The sequence below is a fragment of the Manacus vitellinus genome, unplaced genomic scaffold (genome assembly GCF_001715985.3).
Source record: "Manacus vitellinus isolate BGI_N305 unplaced genomic scaffold, ASM171598v3 scaffold_5_pilon, whole genome shotgun sequence".
NCBI lineage: Eukaryota > Metazoa > Chordata > Aves > Passeriformes > Pipridae > Manacus > Manacus vitellinus.
Genome location: NW_021940682.1, coordinates 22,085,588 through 22,103,965, shown reverse-complemented (window position 1 = coordinate 22,103,965; position 18,378 = coordinate 22,085,588). Strand labels below are relative to the sequence as shown.

The window sequence follows — 18,378 nt, the reverse complement described above, 5'->3', positions numbered from 1 at the left end:
GAAGCAGCTGAAGTTTTATGTGTGTTTATCTTTGCTTTACAAAATAAACCATATATTACAGGACTGCTTTACATTTGCTCCCTCAAAATGTCATGATCTACATGATGTGTAAGGTAAAGTTGCTCTCTAACTCCACAAAATGTCAGCTTGACAATTTTGCTTCATACAGAATACAGTTTTTTATGCAGTTAAAAGAGTACTGATAAAAATAACTGCAATATTTGTTAAAAACTGTATTTTGTATGCCTGTGACAGACTCTGTTTCAACAAATATGTAGCTTTCCTTTGTTACAGTAAACTGGCAGGACTGTGGAAACAAAACCCCATACACTTAGTATATAGCCACAGACTGAAGAAAGAAGAATGCTGCTGCTCTCAGCAGGTAACTTCCCTACATGAATCAAGGAATGTGATCTTGATGCAGAAATAGGAACTATCTCACACTGAGCAAAAGACAATTAGCAAATGGCAAAATTTCAGAAAAGACAATCATTGCACAATGCCCCTTACAGGCAGAGTTGTATTTTGCTTTAATGTTTTGCTTTTATGCAAAAAAGCCCTAAATTAACAAAAGCATGTTTGTGAACATCACTGTAAAATAATTTGTGATAATTTTGTGATTTAAAATGCTTCATGAACAATTAATATTGTAAAAAAATCAATTACTATGGCACAGAACACTTCTGACCATTATTTCAATGAGACAATAGCATTTTCCATTCTCCTCAGAATGGAAATACCTGTCTTTTTCTTTTCATGTTCTACTCATATAAATTTTTCTTGTAAATTCAATTAAAACTACTACAACATTCAAGAGAATTACAAATGCTAGCAAAAATACTGCTGAAGTTCCATAGATCTTAAACTATGATTTTTCAGTGCTTACACGGATCAGGAACACGACCAAGCAATTACAGCCTGTGGGTAGATAGGAATGTAAGCTATTACATGAAGGCTTTGAGACTGCTTTCCTTGCTGACTCCACCTTTCAGGCAGCACACTCATACACCTCTGACAGTACTTTCGGCTTAAGGAGTCCCTCCCTTATACGGCCCTGGGTGATGCTTTTCAGTCCTTCCACCCATGTGCCTGGGTGGTTGCACATTGTACAAAATAAGGACAGTGATCACAACTGGGAAGGAGGCAAACCTTCCTCCACTATCCTGCAATTCTTTTTTTTTTCTAGTTTTGTACACCACACAGTGACACACAGAACTCACATGGGCATGACTAGCATGGCATGAGAATAAATGGCTAAGTGAGGACTGGGGAATGCTTAAGCCGCATTGCTGCCAAATACGGTGTGACGGTCTCAGACACAGTAAAACCTTGCTAAAGGACAAATCCTAAGCCACACTGCTGACAAAACAACAGCCATGAAAACTGCAGAGCTGCAATTTCACCAGGAACAGAAACAGCCAAGAGCTCTCCGCAGCATCGCACCTTCACTGCCTCCATCTTCCCCCCTGCCTTCCTTTGGCTATCAGCCATCTCCTTTACGCTGCCTCCGGTACACATTAGAGCCTTCTCACACTTACTCAGTGCTAACACAGCAGAAAACATGCCATATGTTTTGACTGAGTTATTAGCTTGCTGTTAGTATGGAAATTAAATAAGGTAAGAAACAGAGGAAGGACCCTCTGTCTCCTATGGCACTGAGATGTTAAGTCAGCTCAGTGTCTCATGGAATCACATTATGAAATTGAGAAGTAACTTTCACAGTGGCTAAACACTGTCATCATGCCACCCTCTTTTCTGAGTGAAATGTACACTTCAGTTAGCTTTGATTAGCCTGGTACTTTCAAAAAGAAAAAATTTAAACAGGAAATACAGCCCTATTCCTTCCACAAGAAATTATATTCCCAAACCAAAACTACACTAGACATACATTTTCACCTAAAAAGAGGACAAGTAATGAAAACATCATACATCACATAAATCCTGTATGTTTTTGAGAGAGCCTTAGCAACACTCAGATGCTTCAACTGCAAAAGCTGTAAGAAAAAGCTGTAAGAATTTATTCAGAATAGAATTAACCATCCCACCCCCTGCTCCAACCTTTCCATTTGAAATCAAGACCAAGAGGAACTAAAATTACTTGAGAAGTAAGTCTATGTCTAGACAAGAAATCAAGAGTGGATATTTCCAGCTAAAAATACCATTTATTTTAAGATAAATTACTGGCTCTATCTAATTTAAAGTGGTGATAATTATAAATAGCCTATCCTATGCTACGATCCTCTAAATAAGTACATATACCCATATTCATACTCCGAAACTATCTGTGCATCTCTAGTTCTCTGGTTGCAGTACATAGGTTCTGCACATGGGTTACAGAGAATGAAAACTAGAAGTCTGCAGAAACAAGAGTCTTCAGTCTTCCTTTTTGACATATACCAAACACCAACAACCTTTACATGGCAAACCTTTATTAGTGAAAACAAAAATGACAACTGAAGCAGTCGCATAGTTGGAAAGTAAAAGCTACGTACTGACTTCTGTAAATAGAAGTGAGTAAAGCAATTACACAACCAGATGGCTCTCTGAAAACCACTAGAGACCAAAACAGCAGAGCTGAACAGTTAGTCTCTTACTGGAAACACTACTAGATTTTTCTTAATTTCTGTGGGGTAAACTTTGGTAAAATAGACTTGGCAGCATAACTTAAAACAGACACAGTAAGTTCTTCTAGCCTTCCAGGGGAGAGTGTCAGAAGCTTTGGCTGTACTAGAAATTTTCTCTTGTGAGTTTGGTTTTTACATATCAGTCTGTACATTTTATTATTCGATTTCTCTTAAATAGGACTCAAAATTTATGTACCTCTCCCATTTGCTGTTCAAAAATTTGATGGGCCAGTTCCTCTATGGTTGCCATGATCTTTAATCACCAGAATTTCCTGTCAAAGAAAGGAAAGAAGATGCTTAACATCTGTAGTCTCAAAAGTAAAAATATCTTGGGGAACACAGTTCACGGAAGTGCATTTACAGTTTTCTGAAGATGACATCCCTGCAGAATTTAAAGTTTGATTATACTATAAAAGTAAGAATTTATTTTCTATTTGTTTTACTCATAGAGAATTCCTATTTTTTTCTTCTGCTTTCCCAAAGAGCAACAATATAATACAATTCCTGTGAGAACAGAAGCCTATCACTGACCATGACATCCACAGGGACATATTTAACACCTTAAAAAACTGGAACATGGACAGTTTTCTAATGCAAATCAAGAGGGGCAAACCTAACTTCTCCTGAAGTCATACTGTCTTTTTATTATTAACAGGAGTGCTTGAAGGTTGACTTTGGAACTAATGGGAAGCACTACTTGGGACGCAGAAAATACATGTTTTAAAAAAACGATGCTGTTTTGTTCTCAATACTGTAGCTACAGCACATGCTGTAATCTTCATAAGAAGAATTTTGTAGGGTTTAACAGACACTATTCCATTAATGCAGTATAAAGGACTCAGATGTATGCCTTGTTTATTTGCGTATTGACATACGAATAGTCACTAGGCAGTACGTGAACATGCACAAACTATGGAGCATCATATAAACACAATTTTACTGACAAAAGCTGCACTGAAATTACTGCAATACCTACTTCTTATAAGAACAAAGACAGTACTCTTATACTAATACAGATAGTTGGTTTACACTCTAACTTTGCTAGAACTTCTAGGAACTATCTCCTACCCCAGTGATCTCTAAACTTCCTCAATCAGCCATGCAAATATAAAAAATATAAAAATATAAAAAACTCATTTTGAAGCTAATTCTGCCCTTAAAATTGGAAAGAGAAATCTCTTTTTACTAGGCCAGAACTGCAGGCCTTGGAGGTGTGCACAGTGGGGAAATACAGAAATATTTTGGCACTGTAGACTGTTCTTAATCGCTCACTAGCATGCTGCATTGTTAGTTAAATTAAGACAAAAGATGACAGGCACACACATAAAAAAGTATAAGACTGGAGCTTATGCTGAAAAGCATTATCTCCTAAAAAGATCTAATAAGTGGCAGCATCCTTGCAGGAGCACTCTATTAAGCCACTTCTGCATCCAGTGAGCTGCAGTACAATCACTATTCAAAGAGCACTCTACAATTTTCAAGACAGCCAATGTGTTTTATCAATGTTTTCTTATTTCAAATAAAATACTAGCAACAAAATATTGCACTGTTAACACACACAGGGCCAGAAATTGGTACTATTTTGTTACAAAAAAAAAAAAAAAACCAGAAAAAAAAAAGACTTAATGTCTGAAAAGAAAATTAGGGCACTATTTAGTAAGAAACGCACTTTTGGGCAAGACAGATATAGTTTTTGCAAAGTTATTTCAAAGGAAGACCTTACTGCTTCATAACAATTTGACATACCAGAAATATTGTGCATATGGTAATTCTTCAAAAAATTAAGAGTAAACTAAGTAAAATGTTGACATTCTAGTCTGATCTCAGAGCTGATCCCATTTTGGGTGGGGTTTTGGACTAGAGATCTCCTGATGTCTCCTCCCACCTGGGATATTGTACAACTCAAAGATGTACCATTTTCTTAAGCTACAACCATTTTCTTAAGCTTAAGAAACAACATGAGTTGCTTGCAATTACAAAAAATCCCCTATTTTTTTAAAAATTAGTTTGATTTGCAAAATGTTTTGACTGCTTCCATTTAGGTCTACTGTGCAGATATTTTCAAGGACACAATAAACCATTATCTAAAGTTTTACTTCATTACATGTCTAGTTTAAAGAACTATGCACAAGAAAGCTTATTTTGTGTAGTTTAAACTAATTTTATGGAAAATACACGTTCCCTTATCTCCACCTGTTGAGACAGCAGTAACATCTTCCATTTTGCAATTAGTCTCTAGCACTTTCCCCATTACTTTCCTGAAACAAACCAGATTACATATTATTTTCCCATCAGAAAAGCCTGTAACAAAGCATGATTATGACCTCCTCAATTTTAGCCATATTTACCAACAGAGCCTACAGCTTTACCTTTATTTACAGCTTTGCCTTCATTTTATGCTTTTCTAAAACTCCTGCAGAATTAACATGTTCCAACAAGAATACTTAATACTAATTATTATTGCTATAGCTGTGTTGCACTAGCTCAGCAGCAAATGTTAATTAACAATGCCATACAGTGAAAAGTTTGGCTAGTGAAAGCTACAGTCAAATACTGAGCTTGCACAGGAGGCAAAATCTGGAAAACTACTTTTACAGAAATTGACTCGGACATCAGGAATAACACAAAAAAAATCTTATATCTGTGGCACTGCAAAATTATAGTTAAAGATTCTCTTTAATGTTCTCTGTCATACGATTACTTCAAATTAACATAGTAACACATTAATATTTTGGCCACCAAGTCAGTAAATGAAAGAGTGAGGTACCTAATTTCTTCAAGCTTCTCCTGCTACCTTATTCAAAACAATTCAGTCACCAAAATGGCCAGCCCTGATCTGTCTCATGGCCTGAGCTTTCAATATCTCTCCCTGTTCCCACTACTGATACATCTGTGACTTTGCAGCCAACAGCAAAGTGTTATTTTTGTCAGTGTTAGTTCTCAGCCCAAGGAATGACTTGCCCTTGCTATACATTACCCTGCAAATGCTACTGCTGTACCAGTGGTGGAGGGGAACTGTAGGTCACACCTTTCCACAGCAGCTGCAATTTACATCATCTTAAGCCATCTGAAGCCTCCCGTGCTTTCCCACAGCTCTGTAATTTGTTGTGAGATGAGCCCTGGAGCTTAGACACACTTATTTTTAGATCTTACAGAAAACCTGGTGAAGAAACAAGAAACAGAGAATGGAAAAAAAAGCAACATACAGCCACAGGTGAAGTGGCCTAGCACAGACTGCCGCTCCATAAGCTGAAGTACTCTGCAACTTGGAGATTGGCATTGATCTATCTTCTTGCTTTGCTATTTCTAGAAAGGGTATGATTTTCTAATTATGAGAAATGTAAGTCAAAGCTACTTAAAAACAGTGAGGAAGATAGTGCAGTTGCAGAAGTTTCACACACATATGCTTACTTACAGATAAACTTTGTATTGTCTAGTAGAAACACACTTCAGCACAGATCTTTCAACTTTTCAGCCTCAGTAGTTAGCCCTCCAGCAGACAGATACTGAACTTTTCAAGTCCTAACACAGAACTAAATGGTGTCTCATCTTTGAGATGCTGAACTTTAAGCTCCTGAGCTTGGAATTTGTGTTCTTTGCCAGATTGCCAAATCCTCACCAAGAGCATAGGTAGAATTTGTACTGGTTATGGCAGAATTCTGTTTTGGTGCTGACACCTCTCTGCAACAAGATCTCTCTCGTGAGCAAGACAAATAGCTATGAGAGCAGGTATTTTTACATTATTAATTCAGGGTTATCAAACAGCACTAATAAAATACCGAAAATACTCAGGTCTCTCAAATCCAGAACTGGCCATAAGTATCCTTTATTCTTAGAAGCAATGTAATTATATTCTGATTTACTCCTAAGAGCAGTGGAAGTGGTTCTCTAAAAGAGATTCCCTGACTTGATGCTGTATTTTTGCAGGAATCCTAAATTAGAGATGAGAAAAAAGCAGGAAGGAATTTGGAACAGAATAGTGTGTTATCCAATCACAACCTCCAAGATGTACTCAATTGTAGCAATAATCTAAAAACTCCCAAAATAAATTAAATTAAAGAAAACTCAAAGGGCAGTGGTAAGCAAATCTTCTGACAAACTGTTTAGAATCAAACAGCTTTAAAGGTAATGCTTCTTAAATAAAAACCTAATGAAATTACAATGGACTTTGAAAGCCTGACTAGATTAATATTTCCTAAATAAGTGATGTTCCTATCCTTCCCCAATCAGAAAGATTTTATTGGTCAAAAAGATTTTCTTTGAAATATAATTCTCAGAATTAAAAAAGAGAAATCTGTGTTCACAGGAGTTTTCAAACCCAAGTATTTCTGAACTTGAATTCACGAGCTATGAGCTTCAAGTATGAATCTCATACATCTCAATCCTGTTGAGACACAAAAACCTCAAACAAAAAAAGCTTTTCAATTGCTTATCCAATCATTCTGTTCTGCTAGTTAGATCATCCTGCAGCTCTGAGGCACACTTCTACAGCATAGACTCAGTAAGAAACAAAGATTGACCTTCAGAATCAAGAGGTGTGTGCTTCAAGGAATTACTTTGCACCTGTTACTTAGTTCTGCTAAAGCAGATGCAACTGCCCTCATGGCCAAGATGTATTTCAAGTCAGCTTGAAAACTGAAAGTGATTCAAACTGACATGTTTTACCTTGGAGTGAAGCAGTGAAGGAATACATATGTATTCAACTGTGAAGCACCAGTCATAGAGAAATTAGCTCTCAGAGAGGCATAAACCATTACAAGTGAATTTTTGAGATTTATCTAAAAGAGACATCTGCTTCTCATTTGAACTAGACTTGCATGAACACAGGATTTCAAGTACACAAACAAGACTGAACTCTTACAATGAAAAGGAACCTAGAGAAAAGGTTGAACCTGTCCTATCTCTTCATGTTGTCTGGAATAAGCACAAAGAAATTCAACCTATGGATGCAAAACCAACTGTCAAAGCTGAACAAATCATCTGAGCATGAGCATGTGAGGCATGCACACGATGGAAAGGAACATACTTGCAGAGTATTATTGACAAGAACTGACATATTAATCACACGATGTTTTATATTTTGACACTTGCAATATCAATTTGCTTAAACATTCAGTAGTAGGTTCTTTTGTGTGTTGTGGCCTTATTTAACTTGGTGATCTCTAAACACAAAGGCACCGACAAAGCCAGTAACACCAGCACTCTGTATTAAAATATCTTAATTTAAATCACCTCCAATAAACCATGTGACCTTGCTCCGAAGAGTATATATAACAGTGAAAAAACTCACCAACTTCAATATTTCAATTACAAACTTTTAGGCAGCATTTCATGTTGCAGCCCAACTACTGAAATGGAGAGCTGAAAAAGGCATTCCTATCCCATTTCCAAGTCAGTCCAAGCAACTAAACTAACAGAAAGCTCTTTCTTAGTTGCAGAGTCAGGGTATAGTTTCAAAGGCAGTTTGAACAGAATTATAGCTGACACCCAGGAAGGAGGTCATCCTGACCAAGTTGTGCTGGTTTTGACCACATACTAGGAAAATTCAACTCACTAAGACAGAAAATTCACCTGGCAGAAATGCAGCAAACATCTGCTAGGTAAGCACACTGACCTGATTTACCTGGCAGTCAGATTCATTCTACCACAAACAAAAGGGAGAACATGTTGTAAGAAGGTAAGAGAAGGAGGAAAAGAGGGGAGATTAAGAATGAGGCAAACCTCCATTTCCATTGTTGTTGTTGGGAAGCTGAAAATTCAGTTGAACTGCATGATAAAACTGTACCCTTTTCTTCTGGCCCAGCCAGCTGTCCAATGCAGCTCACCCTGGAATCAGACAAGCTGCACAGCCAGTTATGTTGAAGCAGCAATGCCACCTCTTTGAGGAGCAGCCATGTGCTGTGCATCTTGCCCTGGGGACAGGGCACCAGGACAGGTCAAGGGGAACTGGCTATCTAAAAATTCTAAGCTAACTCTGGGACAGCTGTAAGAGTTTTGCAGCTCACATTTTGCTTACCTAAGGTATCTGTTAGACTTCACATCAGCTATGCTTAATTACTCTTTAGAGATCCCTGCAAGGAATTAAGCTGGAGAAAAATGCTTTAGCTATTTTTCTTCTATGTGAACTTAAAAATTTAGCACATTTTTCATGTTTTCAAAAGTTTCTTTCCCTGAGTTGCTCCAGCCAACATTCTCAAAAGCTGAATTGTTTCATATGAAATGATAAATATATTCTAAACTCAAAGCTACCTGGAAGTGAGAAATAATCCTTTAACACTTTATTATAAACCTTCATTTTCCAGCAAAGACTTGGTAGATGAGGAAAAGGCCATGGATGTTGTTGATCCAGGCTTTAGTAAAGCCTCTGACACCATCTTCCACAGCATTCTCCTGGACAAACTGGCTGCTCATGGCTTAGACAGGTGCACTGTTCCCTGGGTAGAAAACTGGCTGGATAGCCAGGCCCACAGAGTGGTGGTGAACAGTGCTACATCCAGTTGGCAGCTGATCAGCAGTGGTGTTCCCCAGGGCTCAGTATGGGGGTCAGCCCTGTTTAATATCTTTACTGACAACCTGGAAGAGAGGATCGAGGGCACCCTTGGTAAGCTGACAGATGTCACTAGGCTGGGCAGAAGTGCTGACCTGCTGGAGGGTAGGAAGGCTCTGCCAAGGCATCTGGACAGGCTGCATCACTGGGCCAAGGCCTGTGGGTTCTCACTGGCTGCTGGCTGAATGGGAGCCAGCAGCGTGTTCAGGCGGCCAAGAAGGCCAATGGCATCCTGGCCTGTATCAAAAATAGTATGGCCAGAAGGACTAGAGCTGTGACTGTCTCCTTGGCCATGTACTTGGCCATGGTGATGCCACACCTTGAGTTCTGTGTCCAGTTCTGGGCTCCTTACTACAAGAAAGATGCTGAGGTGCTGGAGCGTGTCCAGAGAAGGGCAACGGAGCCAGTGAAGGGTCCGGAGCATGAGTCTGATGAGGAGTGTCTGAGGGAACTGGGATAACGTGGAGAAAAGGGGGCTCAAGGGGAACTTACTGCTCTGTACCTGAAAGGAGATTGTAGCCAGGTGGGAAGCAGCTACTTCTCTCAAATAACAAGGGACAAGACAAGAGGAAACTACCTCAAGTTTAGATTGGACATTAGCACTGAAAGGGTGGACAGGTGTGAGAACAGGCTGCCCAGGGAAGGTGGAATCACCCTTCCTGAAGCGTTCAAAAGGCACATGGATGTGGCACTTAGGGATATGGTTTAGCAGTTAACACAATCGTGCTGGGTTAACAGCTGGACACAATGTTTGAGGTTTTTTTAACCTTAATGATTCTGACTTTAACTATCATCACAGTCTGAGTTTTGATCTTCAATAATCAAAAGTGATCTTTGAGGTGTTCTCATCTAATGTGAATCTTCCTGATTTCAGACATGTTTTCCACACTTGTCAAAACATGCCACACATCTTCAAAGCACACACCAGGCAATATATGAGGAATGTTTATTGCTAGTATAGGAAAGAAGTAGATTGCTAGTATAGGAAAGAAGTAGATTGAGTCAAATAAGTGATAGTTTCTTCCCTGAGAATGCTTCATTCTCCTTTCAAAGGTGATAAACCAAAAACTTTATCCAGATGCTTAAGACTGCTAATCACATTTGAATTTCCTTTCTAAAGTTATCTAAAACATTGAAGGGATGAGAGCTGGAATTCTAAAAGAGAGTAGAGAACACAACATGAAAAAATTGCACATACTTTAAGGATCTTCTTTATAATGTCCAAGAACTGTAATATACTATTACCACAAGAGAGAAAGGAGAGCCAAAGCTCCTGTCAATACATCAAGGACTACATTGTTTACAAACATTGCCCAAATATTTTTTACTTCATTTATCTCTCACTTTGAATACCTTGCAAAAATTATTTACTTTGCTCAGTTTCAACCAGCAAGTCTTTATTTGCTTATAACTAAAGTATTTCTTAATTGCTCTACTGGTTTCCCTGTTTCACATCAGACTTAAGATCCTTGCCTTTTACCACAAAGTTTCTGAAAAATGAAGTGGTAAGAAATGCTTTTCCCATGGCCATTTAGCTAATGACACTGTCCCAGCTTAAGCTCTAACTTCCTTCTATAACTTTTTGCAGATCTACCGCTAATATTTGAAACACTGTAAAACTACAAAACAAACATTAAATTTCTTACATTTTCCTTAAAAGAGATGTGTGGCTGAAAACTAAGTCAAGTCAACATTTAGGACTGTCAAGGTGACTAGATCACTGCCTCTGCAAATGTCCATTACATTCTGGTTTTGTACCCTTGTATTCCCCCTTAGTCTGTAATGATCCCTTTGTGTTTTTTCTCATTAGTGGTAAATTTCTGGGGACAGGGAAAGGCTCTGTTTCTGTTGCTCTAAGTACACAGTAACACAAATATCAGCATCTGTACTTATACTAATTAAACCTGCTTTACAAGTATAATCACCACATTTGTTCTCTACCTGGTACATTTATTTCTTAACTGTTTGACAGTATTACTTCCACATAAATAAAAAATGAAGCTTTTTCAAAAACCTTTGAAGAAAATAAGACAGAACTATATATCCATCTCTCTTCTTTGCAAAACCTCAGTCCCCCAATCAATTTATTAAAGCAGCACCTAGAAGCAAGTATTTTGACAGAAGACAGGCATTAAACTTCCTGTGTATTACTTAAAATGCATTTATTGCTTCTCTCTTCAATCTTCAGACTCGAAATGCTACCAAAATCGCTTTCTGTACATAAATCTGACATACTGTTAGTTTATGCCCCTAGTAAACGAATTAGTGAGCCTCCTTGTCAAGAGTCAGAATTATTTTTAAATGCATCACTACCATCAGTTAACCCAAATTGGGTGGTGTTGAACCTGGCATCATCAAGTCCAATAGTTTTCCATTCCTATTTTAGATAAGCACTCAGTAAGCCAATGTGTCAGTGGAAAACTTTCATTAGTTTGCACCAATTAAACCACTCTTTACTTCTTCCTCAGTTTTTATATGCCAGTTTTCCCAATGTCAAAGTACCTTAGGAAATACTTCCTTTTTAAAGTATTTCAGGCTTACTTCAACTGAAATGGGTCAGGAAACATTCCCACGAGAGCAGACAGCAGTTTTGAGGGTTGGCAGTCAGAACCACTAACCTCTCCACTAGTACAGTTATACCCAGAAGACATCAATGTTTAATTCACCCTTCTCCAGGGACAAAAGTTATACAACTTTAATTGTCCCAGTAGGAGGTTCCTACTAATAGGATTTCAAAATATTATACCAGTGTAGACTAAGGCCTTAAAAGCAGTAACCAGGAAGCATATTTCTTTATGTTTGGATGCTCCATTTAATATAAAAGGTAACATCTCTTGTTCTATTACATTACACTGTTGGTATAGCTCCCCCACTATCAAGTACCTTGATTCTGATGTAAAACCCTTTAAATGAGTAAGAACATTGGTGTGAAGATACAAAATGAGAAAATTCTGTCCACTCCAAAGATCTACAGTTTACTTTGAAAAAAAGTGTCACACCCCTGACCATTTTTACTGGTACAAAAATGATGCTTGTAAAATTTTAGAAGTTTTAACTTACCCTGCTGGCACTATCAAACCAGTTTGACTATGTATGTATAGAATGAATAATGATTCTGATAATTACTATGTATATATGGATGGAATGTGTCTTAATACAGGGGTCTTTCCTAGATTAAATCCACCCATTAAACTAATAAAGTTACACAAGTATGTTCTAGATACTTTAGAAATACAGGCACGTTAACTAGTTATGACTGTAGAAGTTGGCTGTGAACTTTACTTTTTTGTTCTTATATCAGTGTGCTGGTTTTGGCTGGGGTAGAGGTAATTTTCTTCACAGTGACTAGTGTGGCTGTGTTTTGGATTTGTGCTGAACACAGGGTTGATAACGTAGAGATGTTTTTGTTATTGTTGAGCATGACTTACATGAGACAAGACCTTGTCTGGGTTTTGCACTGCCATGCTGGCAAGGAAGTTGGGGGTGCCTGGGAGGTTGGGAGGAGACACAGCTGGGAGAGGTGACCCAAGGGATATTCCATACCATATGAGACCATGCTCACTACATAAAAAGGGAGGAAGAAAGAGGAAAAGGGGTCATTTGGAGTGACAGCATTTGCCTTCCCAAGTAACCATTACACATGATGGGGCTCTGCCATCACATTAAATGTTCAGCCATTTCCCTGCCCTAGAGATGGCTGAACATATATATCTGCCCATGGGGAGCAGTGAATTAATTCTTGTTTTGTTATTGTGTGCAGCTTTTGTTTTCCCTATTAAACTGTCTTTATCTCAATCTATGAGTTTTCTGGCTATTTCCCTGCCAATTCTCTCCCCAGTCCTGCTGGTGGGGGAGTGAGTGAGCAGCTGCATGGGGCTTGGTGGCTGGCTGGGGTTAAACCAAGACACACAGGACACAGTCAAATACAGGAAGATCAACATGTCTTTTTAGGAAAGCTCAAAAGGTTAATATAACAGAAAACTGGAAGAGAAGAAGAAGCTGTCTTAATCTCTCTCTGTAGTCATACTGCTTCACTATTGAATGATTTCAACACATATCAAAATGAACTAAGGATTTTAGTTCAGGTCATCACACTTGTCTTTGTGTGCTCTGTAAAGCTTAAAATGGAAACTAGTCCTCATTTCCATTTTCAAACTCTTCATATACTAATTAAGAATTCTGCATAGCCTGTGCCAAATTTGTTGAATAAATTCCTACACATAACAGTTCCTTAACTTAACAATTCCTCTATGATTAAATGTGCCTGAGTTAGTGCTTAAAAGAAGTAACAGAACCCCCTAAGATTTCTTTATACTTTAGTTTTCTGCAATGCTTTACAGATAATAAATTAAGCCAAGGAATCCAAACACATTTGTGAAACAAGTGATGCTACTGAGCTCAGTGCTTCATACAAGAAAAGCTCAATGAACACAGCACACTAAATGAGCTATTCTTGGATTATCGTTCTACAAGCCATATTGCTCAAGATGGTAGAACAGTTGGCAGACTTAAAGGAGTAAGACTCTCATTAGCAACGAACTAAGGAATATTTATGTGACTCTTGACACCCAGTTAGATACTGTTTTTTAAATACATATGCACTCTCTAAATCTTGATCTCATGTGAAAGAGACAGGTAACAATAGCAAACTGAAGCAGCTAGACCTCCAGGCAAGCAAGGGAAAATGAGATGCTTATAAAAGCATAAGGGAATAATTAAAAGGCACACAGCAATACAGAAAGACACATTTGTAGGCATGTCTGTACAATTAATTTAAAATCATTGCTCTCACTACTTTTTCATGTAAGCAAGTGCTACAGTGGGAGGAAACACTAGAAAACAGAATTGCTAGGACAAATATTTAGGTGACTGATGAGTCATTCTTACAGTTTGGGCCACCCAAGGGATAGTCTCATTTTTAGGCCTGGGCTTCTGTTGCTTTCATCATGCTATCTCTAGAACCTGCCTGAACAGCTACAGCTGAGCTGATTGAGCTCACCGGCCCCACAAACAACTGGGAAAGGAAGGAAGAGGAAAGGCAAGGGGGCTGTCTGCAAGCTGAGTCTCCACTCACAGGAGCACTGGCTACATGCCAGAGCTAGGTAAGGAGAGGTATTTAATCAGGTCAAGCTGCCCTGTGTAATGTCAGCCACAGCCCACATCTCCACCTGAAGCTTGCAAAAGGAATAAGTAAGAAAAAACCCAAACTGGTTCCTTGCACCAGAGCTGAAGCTGCACAACGAACCAGACCAGGAAGCTCATCTGGCTGAAGACTTCACCATTCACTGGATTAGGTTCAGCCAGGTCCATTCTACCTGGCACCAGCACAGCATAGCAAGTACAAACCCTTCTTTCTGAACACATGGATACAGTACATACCCTACAGTATAATTACAGCATTTCATGAGAGATAGCCCAACTGGTGGCTGACAGTTTTGTCCCCTCTGCATTTGCCTTTGTGGTTGCATAGCTGTAAGGTAAGCTCATCTTCAGACTTTATTCACCCTGCACCTAACAATTGTTAAACATAACACAGGAAAAGCAGGTAGAAGCAGAACAAAGACCACTTCTTTTTGGGGAAAAGCCCATGTTACATCAGCTTATCTACTGTGCCAAATTGCCTGTGCAGGTGTTATGCAAGATTACCATTTGGAGAATTGGAGTATTCCCTGAACTACAGCCATAGACAAGGTAGTTGATACCAGAAGGTACACTATGGAAATCAGCAAACCTCTTCAATTACTAATAATAACACAACCCTTACAACTTGCATATATATTCATATCCATGGAAACTTCCTTCAGACAAAAAAACCCCACCACAACAAAACTGAGTTTCACACACATCCTTCCAGTAAATCACTGTAGACAGTGTTTCATGTAAAATATGCCGGGGGATGATCAGATTAAGAGCAGCCCTGCAGAGAAGGACTTGGGGGTGCTGTTGGATGAGAGGCTGGACATGACCCAGAAATGTGCACTTGCAGCCCAGAAAGCCAATCGTGTCCTGGGCTGCATCAAAAGCAGCACGGCCAGCAGGGCAAGGGAGGGGATTCTGCCCCTCTGCTCTGCTTTTCTTGAGAGGAGGCCCACCAAGTTGATTAGAGGGATAGAGCACCTCTCCAGTGAGGAAAGGTTGAGAAAATTGGAATTGTTCAGCCTGGAGAAGAGAGACTTCAGGGTGACCTCCTTCCAGTACCTGAAGGGGCCTACAAGAAAGACGGAGAGAGAATTTTTCCAAGGGCATGTAGTGACAGGACAACTGGTAATGGCTTTAAACTGAGAGTAGGTTTAGATTAGATATTAGGATGAAATTCTTTACTGTGAGGGTGATGAGACACTGGAACAGATTGCCCAGAGAAGTTGTGGATGCCCCATCCCTGGAAGTGTTCAATTCCAGGTCAGATGGGGCTCTGAGCAATGTGGTCTAGTAGAATGTGTCCCTGCCCACTGTAGGGAATTTGGAATGAGATGATCTTCAAGGTTTCCTTCTAGCCAAAGTCATTCTATGATTCCCTTTTTTTTTTTAATTTGTTATCAACTCCACAGGATTAGATTTTGTTAGGGGTGGTGTGTTTTTTCGTGTCTGTAGGAATTTTTGTTGGGTTTGTTTTTTTTTTTTAAATTTCTATAAATGTGTGAAAAACACTGCAAAAAACCTTCAGATTAAGTTAGTGATGAGTGAAACCATTAGTCATGTTGACACTTACACTGTTCTGCTAATACTTCAAAGGAAATATATTACCAAAATAAATGGGGCAGTTCTCACACCACAAAGTTACTGCTAAGTTATAAAGAGCAACCTCAATTTCTTTGGAATGAAATAACAATTAATTAGAGCTAATATAACAAAAGCAGAGGGTTTGGCTTTAGTTTTTTGGTGATTAATATTTTTCAAGTTTCCAGTTTAACTTCCTACAAAGGCAGACAAATACTGCGCTTAGTCCAGCCTGGCTTACTATCAAGTTGAACAAAAAGTACTCTAAGTTAAAGAAAACTGAACAGACTTTTAGAGAAGGCCTGGCAAAGTCAACAAAATTAATGTAAATATTGATATAGAAAGGCAGTTCCTACACCATGATTTTCAGGAAGGAATGTATTTCCTTAAAAAATCCACAGTACTGCATCATAAGTTCAACAGAAAAATAGTCTGAAGACATCCTCAAATCTTCATTTGCGAAGCCTAGCCATGATGATGATGCATCATAAGATACTCAGGACTTGCTCAGAAAGTTCATGCCATCTTCCATTCTCAGAGAACTGGAACTTTAACAAGCTTGATTTTTCAAAAAAGAAATTCTATGTTGATTTCCAATTTTGGTGACCAATGCAGTAATCTCTAGAATTAAAAGCTGCTAACTGAAGGGTAAAAATATAGACAAGTGTGAATACACAAAAGTAACAATTCAATTAACTGTACCTTAGCAATTTTATCCATAAAATTCTACTGATAAAATTCTGTTTTGCAGCAGCTTGCCTTATGCCGATAATGTACAGACACAAGTTTAAAGTGCTAAAAGCGGCTTGAACCAGCACTGAGAGAAAAAAAAAGGTAAAAGCTTTGCCAGAAAGTGTCCCAGGTACAGTTTAGTTTCCTGGTTGGGTTGCACGCTGCATCCTGTGTGTGACAAAAAGGCAGACAGCTGTGCCAGCCAGAGCCTGTGGCCCCCGCAGCCACCCCAGCAGTTTACGCTCCTTCCCAGTGGATGTTAACACAAGTCTGAGAGCTCCCTGACCTGCATCAGCCAAAATAACTCAGGTCAGCAAAGGTTGCCATTATAACTGCTTAAGCCAGGCTGGCTGCTGTAGCAGGAAAGACACACACACCCTCTACCAGCTGCAGTGCTGCCAGCTGAGATCCACACTTAGTCCTCCAGCAGAACAAACATGTACACATTCCCGCTGCAATGCCACTCTAGTCCTTATACACAGTTAAGCTCCCTTATTTAAGCAAAGGGCATTGCTTTTTTTCAGCTTTTTTGACCCAAACATTGAACACAGCTTACTTTCTTTAGGAAGACTGCTTTCCTTCACAAACTCTAGGGAAACTCCAGCAATTTCACTGACTGCAAAAACTTTAATTGCATAATACAAAAAGTACACAATAAATCAAAACAAAAATTGAGTAAAAGCGTAGGCAACAAACTAATCTTACTATTGTAAATTCTGGATTTTACGTTACAGATGAAAGCCAGTTTTCACTGGACTAGCACATTAGCTGTAAGCATTCTGTAGCTGTATTTCACACATGAACTATTTAACTGCATGCTACAATATCAGTGGGGTTTTGTTTGGTTTGAGACCCCTGTGGACTCATCCACCCCCCCCCGCCCTTTATTAACAGAATACAATCATGAAATAATTAATGTTGAAATATACTTCTGGAGGTCATCTGGTCCAACCCATTTTCTCCAAAATCAACATCAGCTTCAGAGTTACACATGCTGCCTAGGGCTTTGTCTTCAGAGGCTAAGAAACTTGAACAGAAAAATCAAGGTAGGCTTTAAAAAAAAGCCAAAACCAAACAACCAAAACCATAACAACCCCAAACAAACAAAGAACGAATCTTCCCTCCTATCCCACAATCTAGCCTGGGATATGGCTTATTCTTAAAGATATCAGAAGTCCCACAAAACTTGTTCCCTTTAAGAGAACATTTCACAAGAAAATACAACCAGTAAGAAAACCAGAAATATTAAAAAGAATTGAGGACAAAACATTAAAGCTAGTTAATGTATCTACTGCAATATTCTTCCTGTAATAAGCATCTTGATCTGTTGTAGAATGCAGCAGACTTAGCAAGGGGTGTCCAACCATTCAGCTAGAGCAGTCTGCAGGAACCACAGAAGCAACTGAGGACTGTACACCCCTCCGGGTAATCTCAGTTATGGTCTGCAATGTCTTGGAGAAAGAGCTACAGGGAGAAGCAGTCACATTTCACAGACCTTAAGGCTTCCCTCAAACAAGTGTCCTCAAGCAAAGTTGTACAGCAAGGAGTAAGCAGTGGGCTAAATGATCTGCTAGACATCTTGTGTTGCAACTGCCTACATGGCCTAAAGCAGGGTTGGGAGAAATATTCATAAAATTATTTTCAGGTAAAAATGCTGTTACAGAAAAAGCCATCCAAAATTATCAAGTGTAGAAGAATTTATCACCAGATGAATGCTGCCTCGACCAGCAGAGAAACTGTGATGTTTTCCCACCCATC

The 18,378-nt window shown here is 38.9% G+C and overlaps 1 protein-coding gene across 3 annotated transcripts in view; it reads right to left on the bottom strand.

Moving 5' to 3' along the window:
• NR2C1 (nuclear receptor subfamily 2 group C member 1) overlaps positions 1–18,378 on the bottom strand; it is a 50,319-nt gene that overhangs the window by 31,317 nt on the left and 624 nt on the right. The window contains exons 1-2 of one of the 3 annotated variants that reach the window (XM_018080547.2): positions 5,602–5,822; positions 2,821–2,896 (exon numbers count right to left, since the gene is read on the bottom strand). The exons of 1 other annotated variant lie outside the window; for it this stretch is intronic. In XM_018080547.2, the coding sequence (XP_017936036.1) occupies positions 2,821–2,874 (54 nt within the window). In that variant the 5' untranslated portion in view covers positions 2,875–2,896; positions 5,602–5,822. Of the gene's footprint in view, positions 1–2,820; positions 2,897–5,601; positions 5,823–18,378 lie in introns of those variants that run through there. One more of the 3 variants, XM_018080549.2, reaches the window with a different exon arrangement.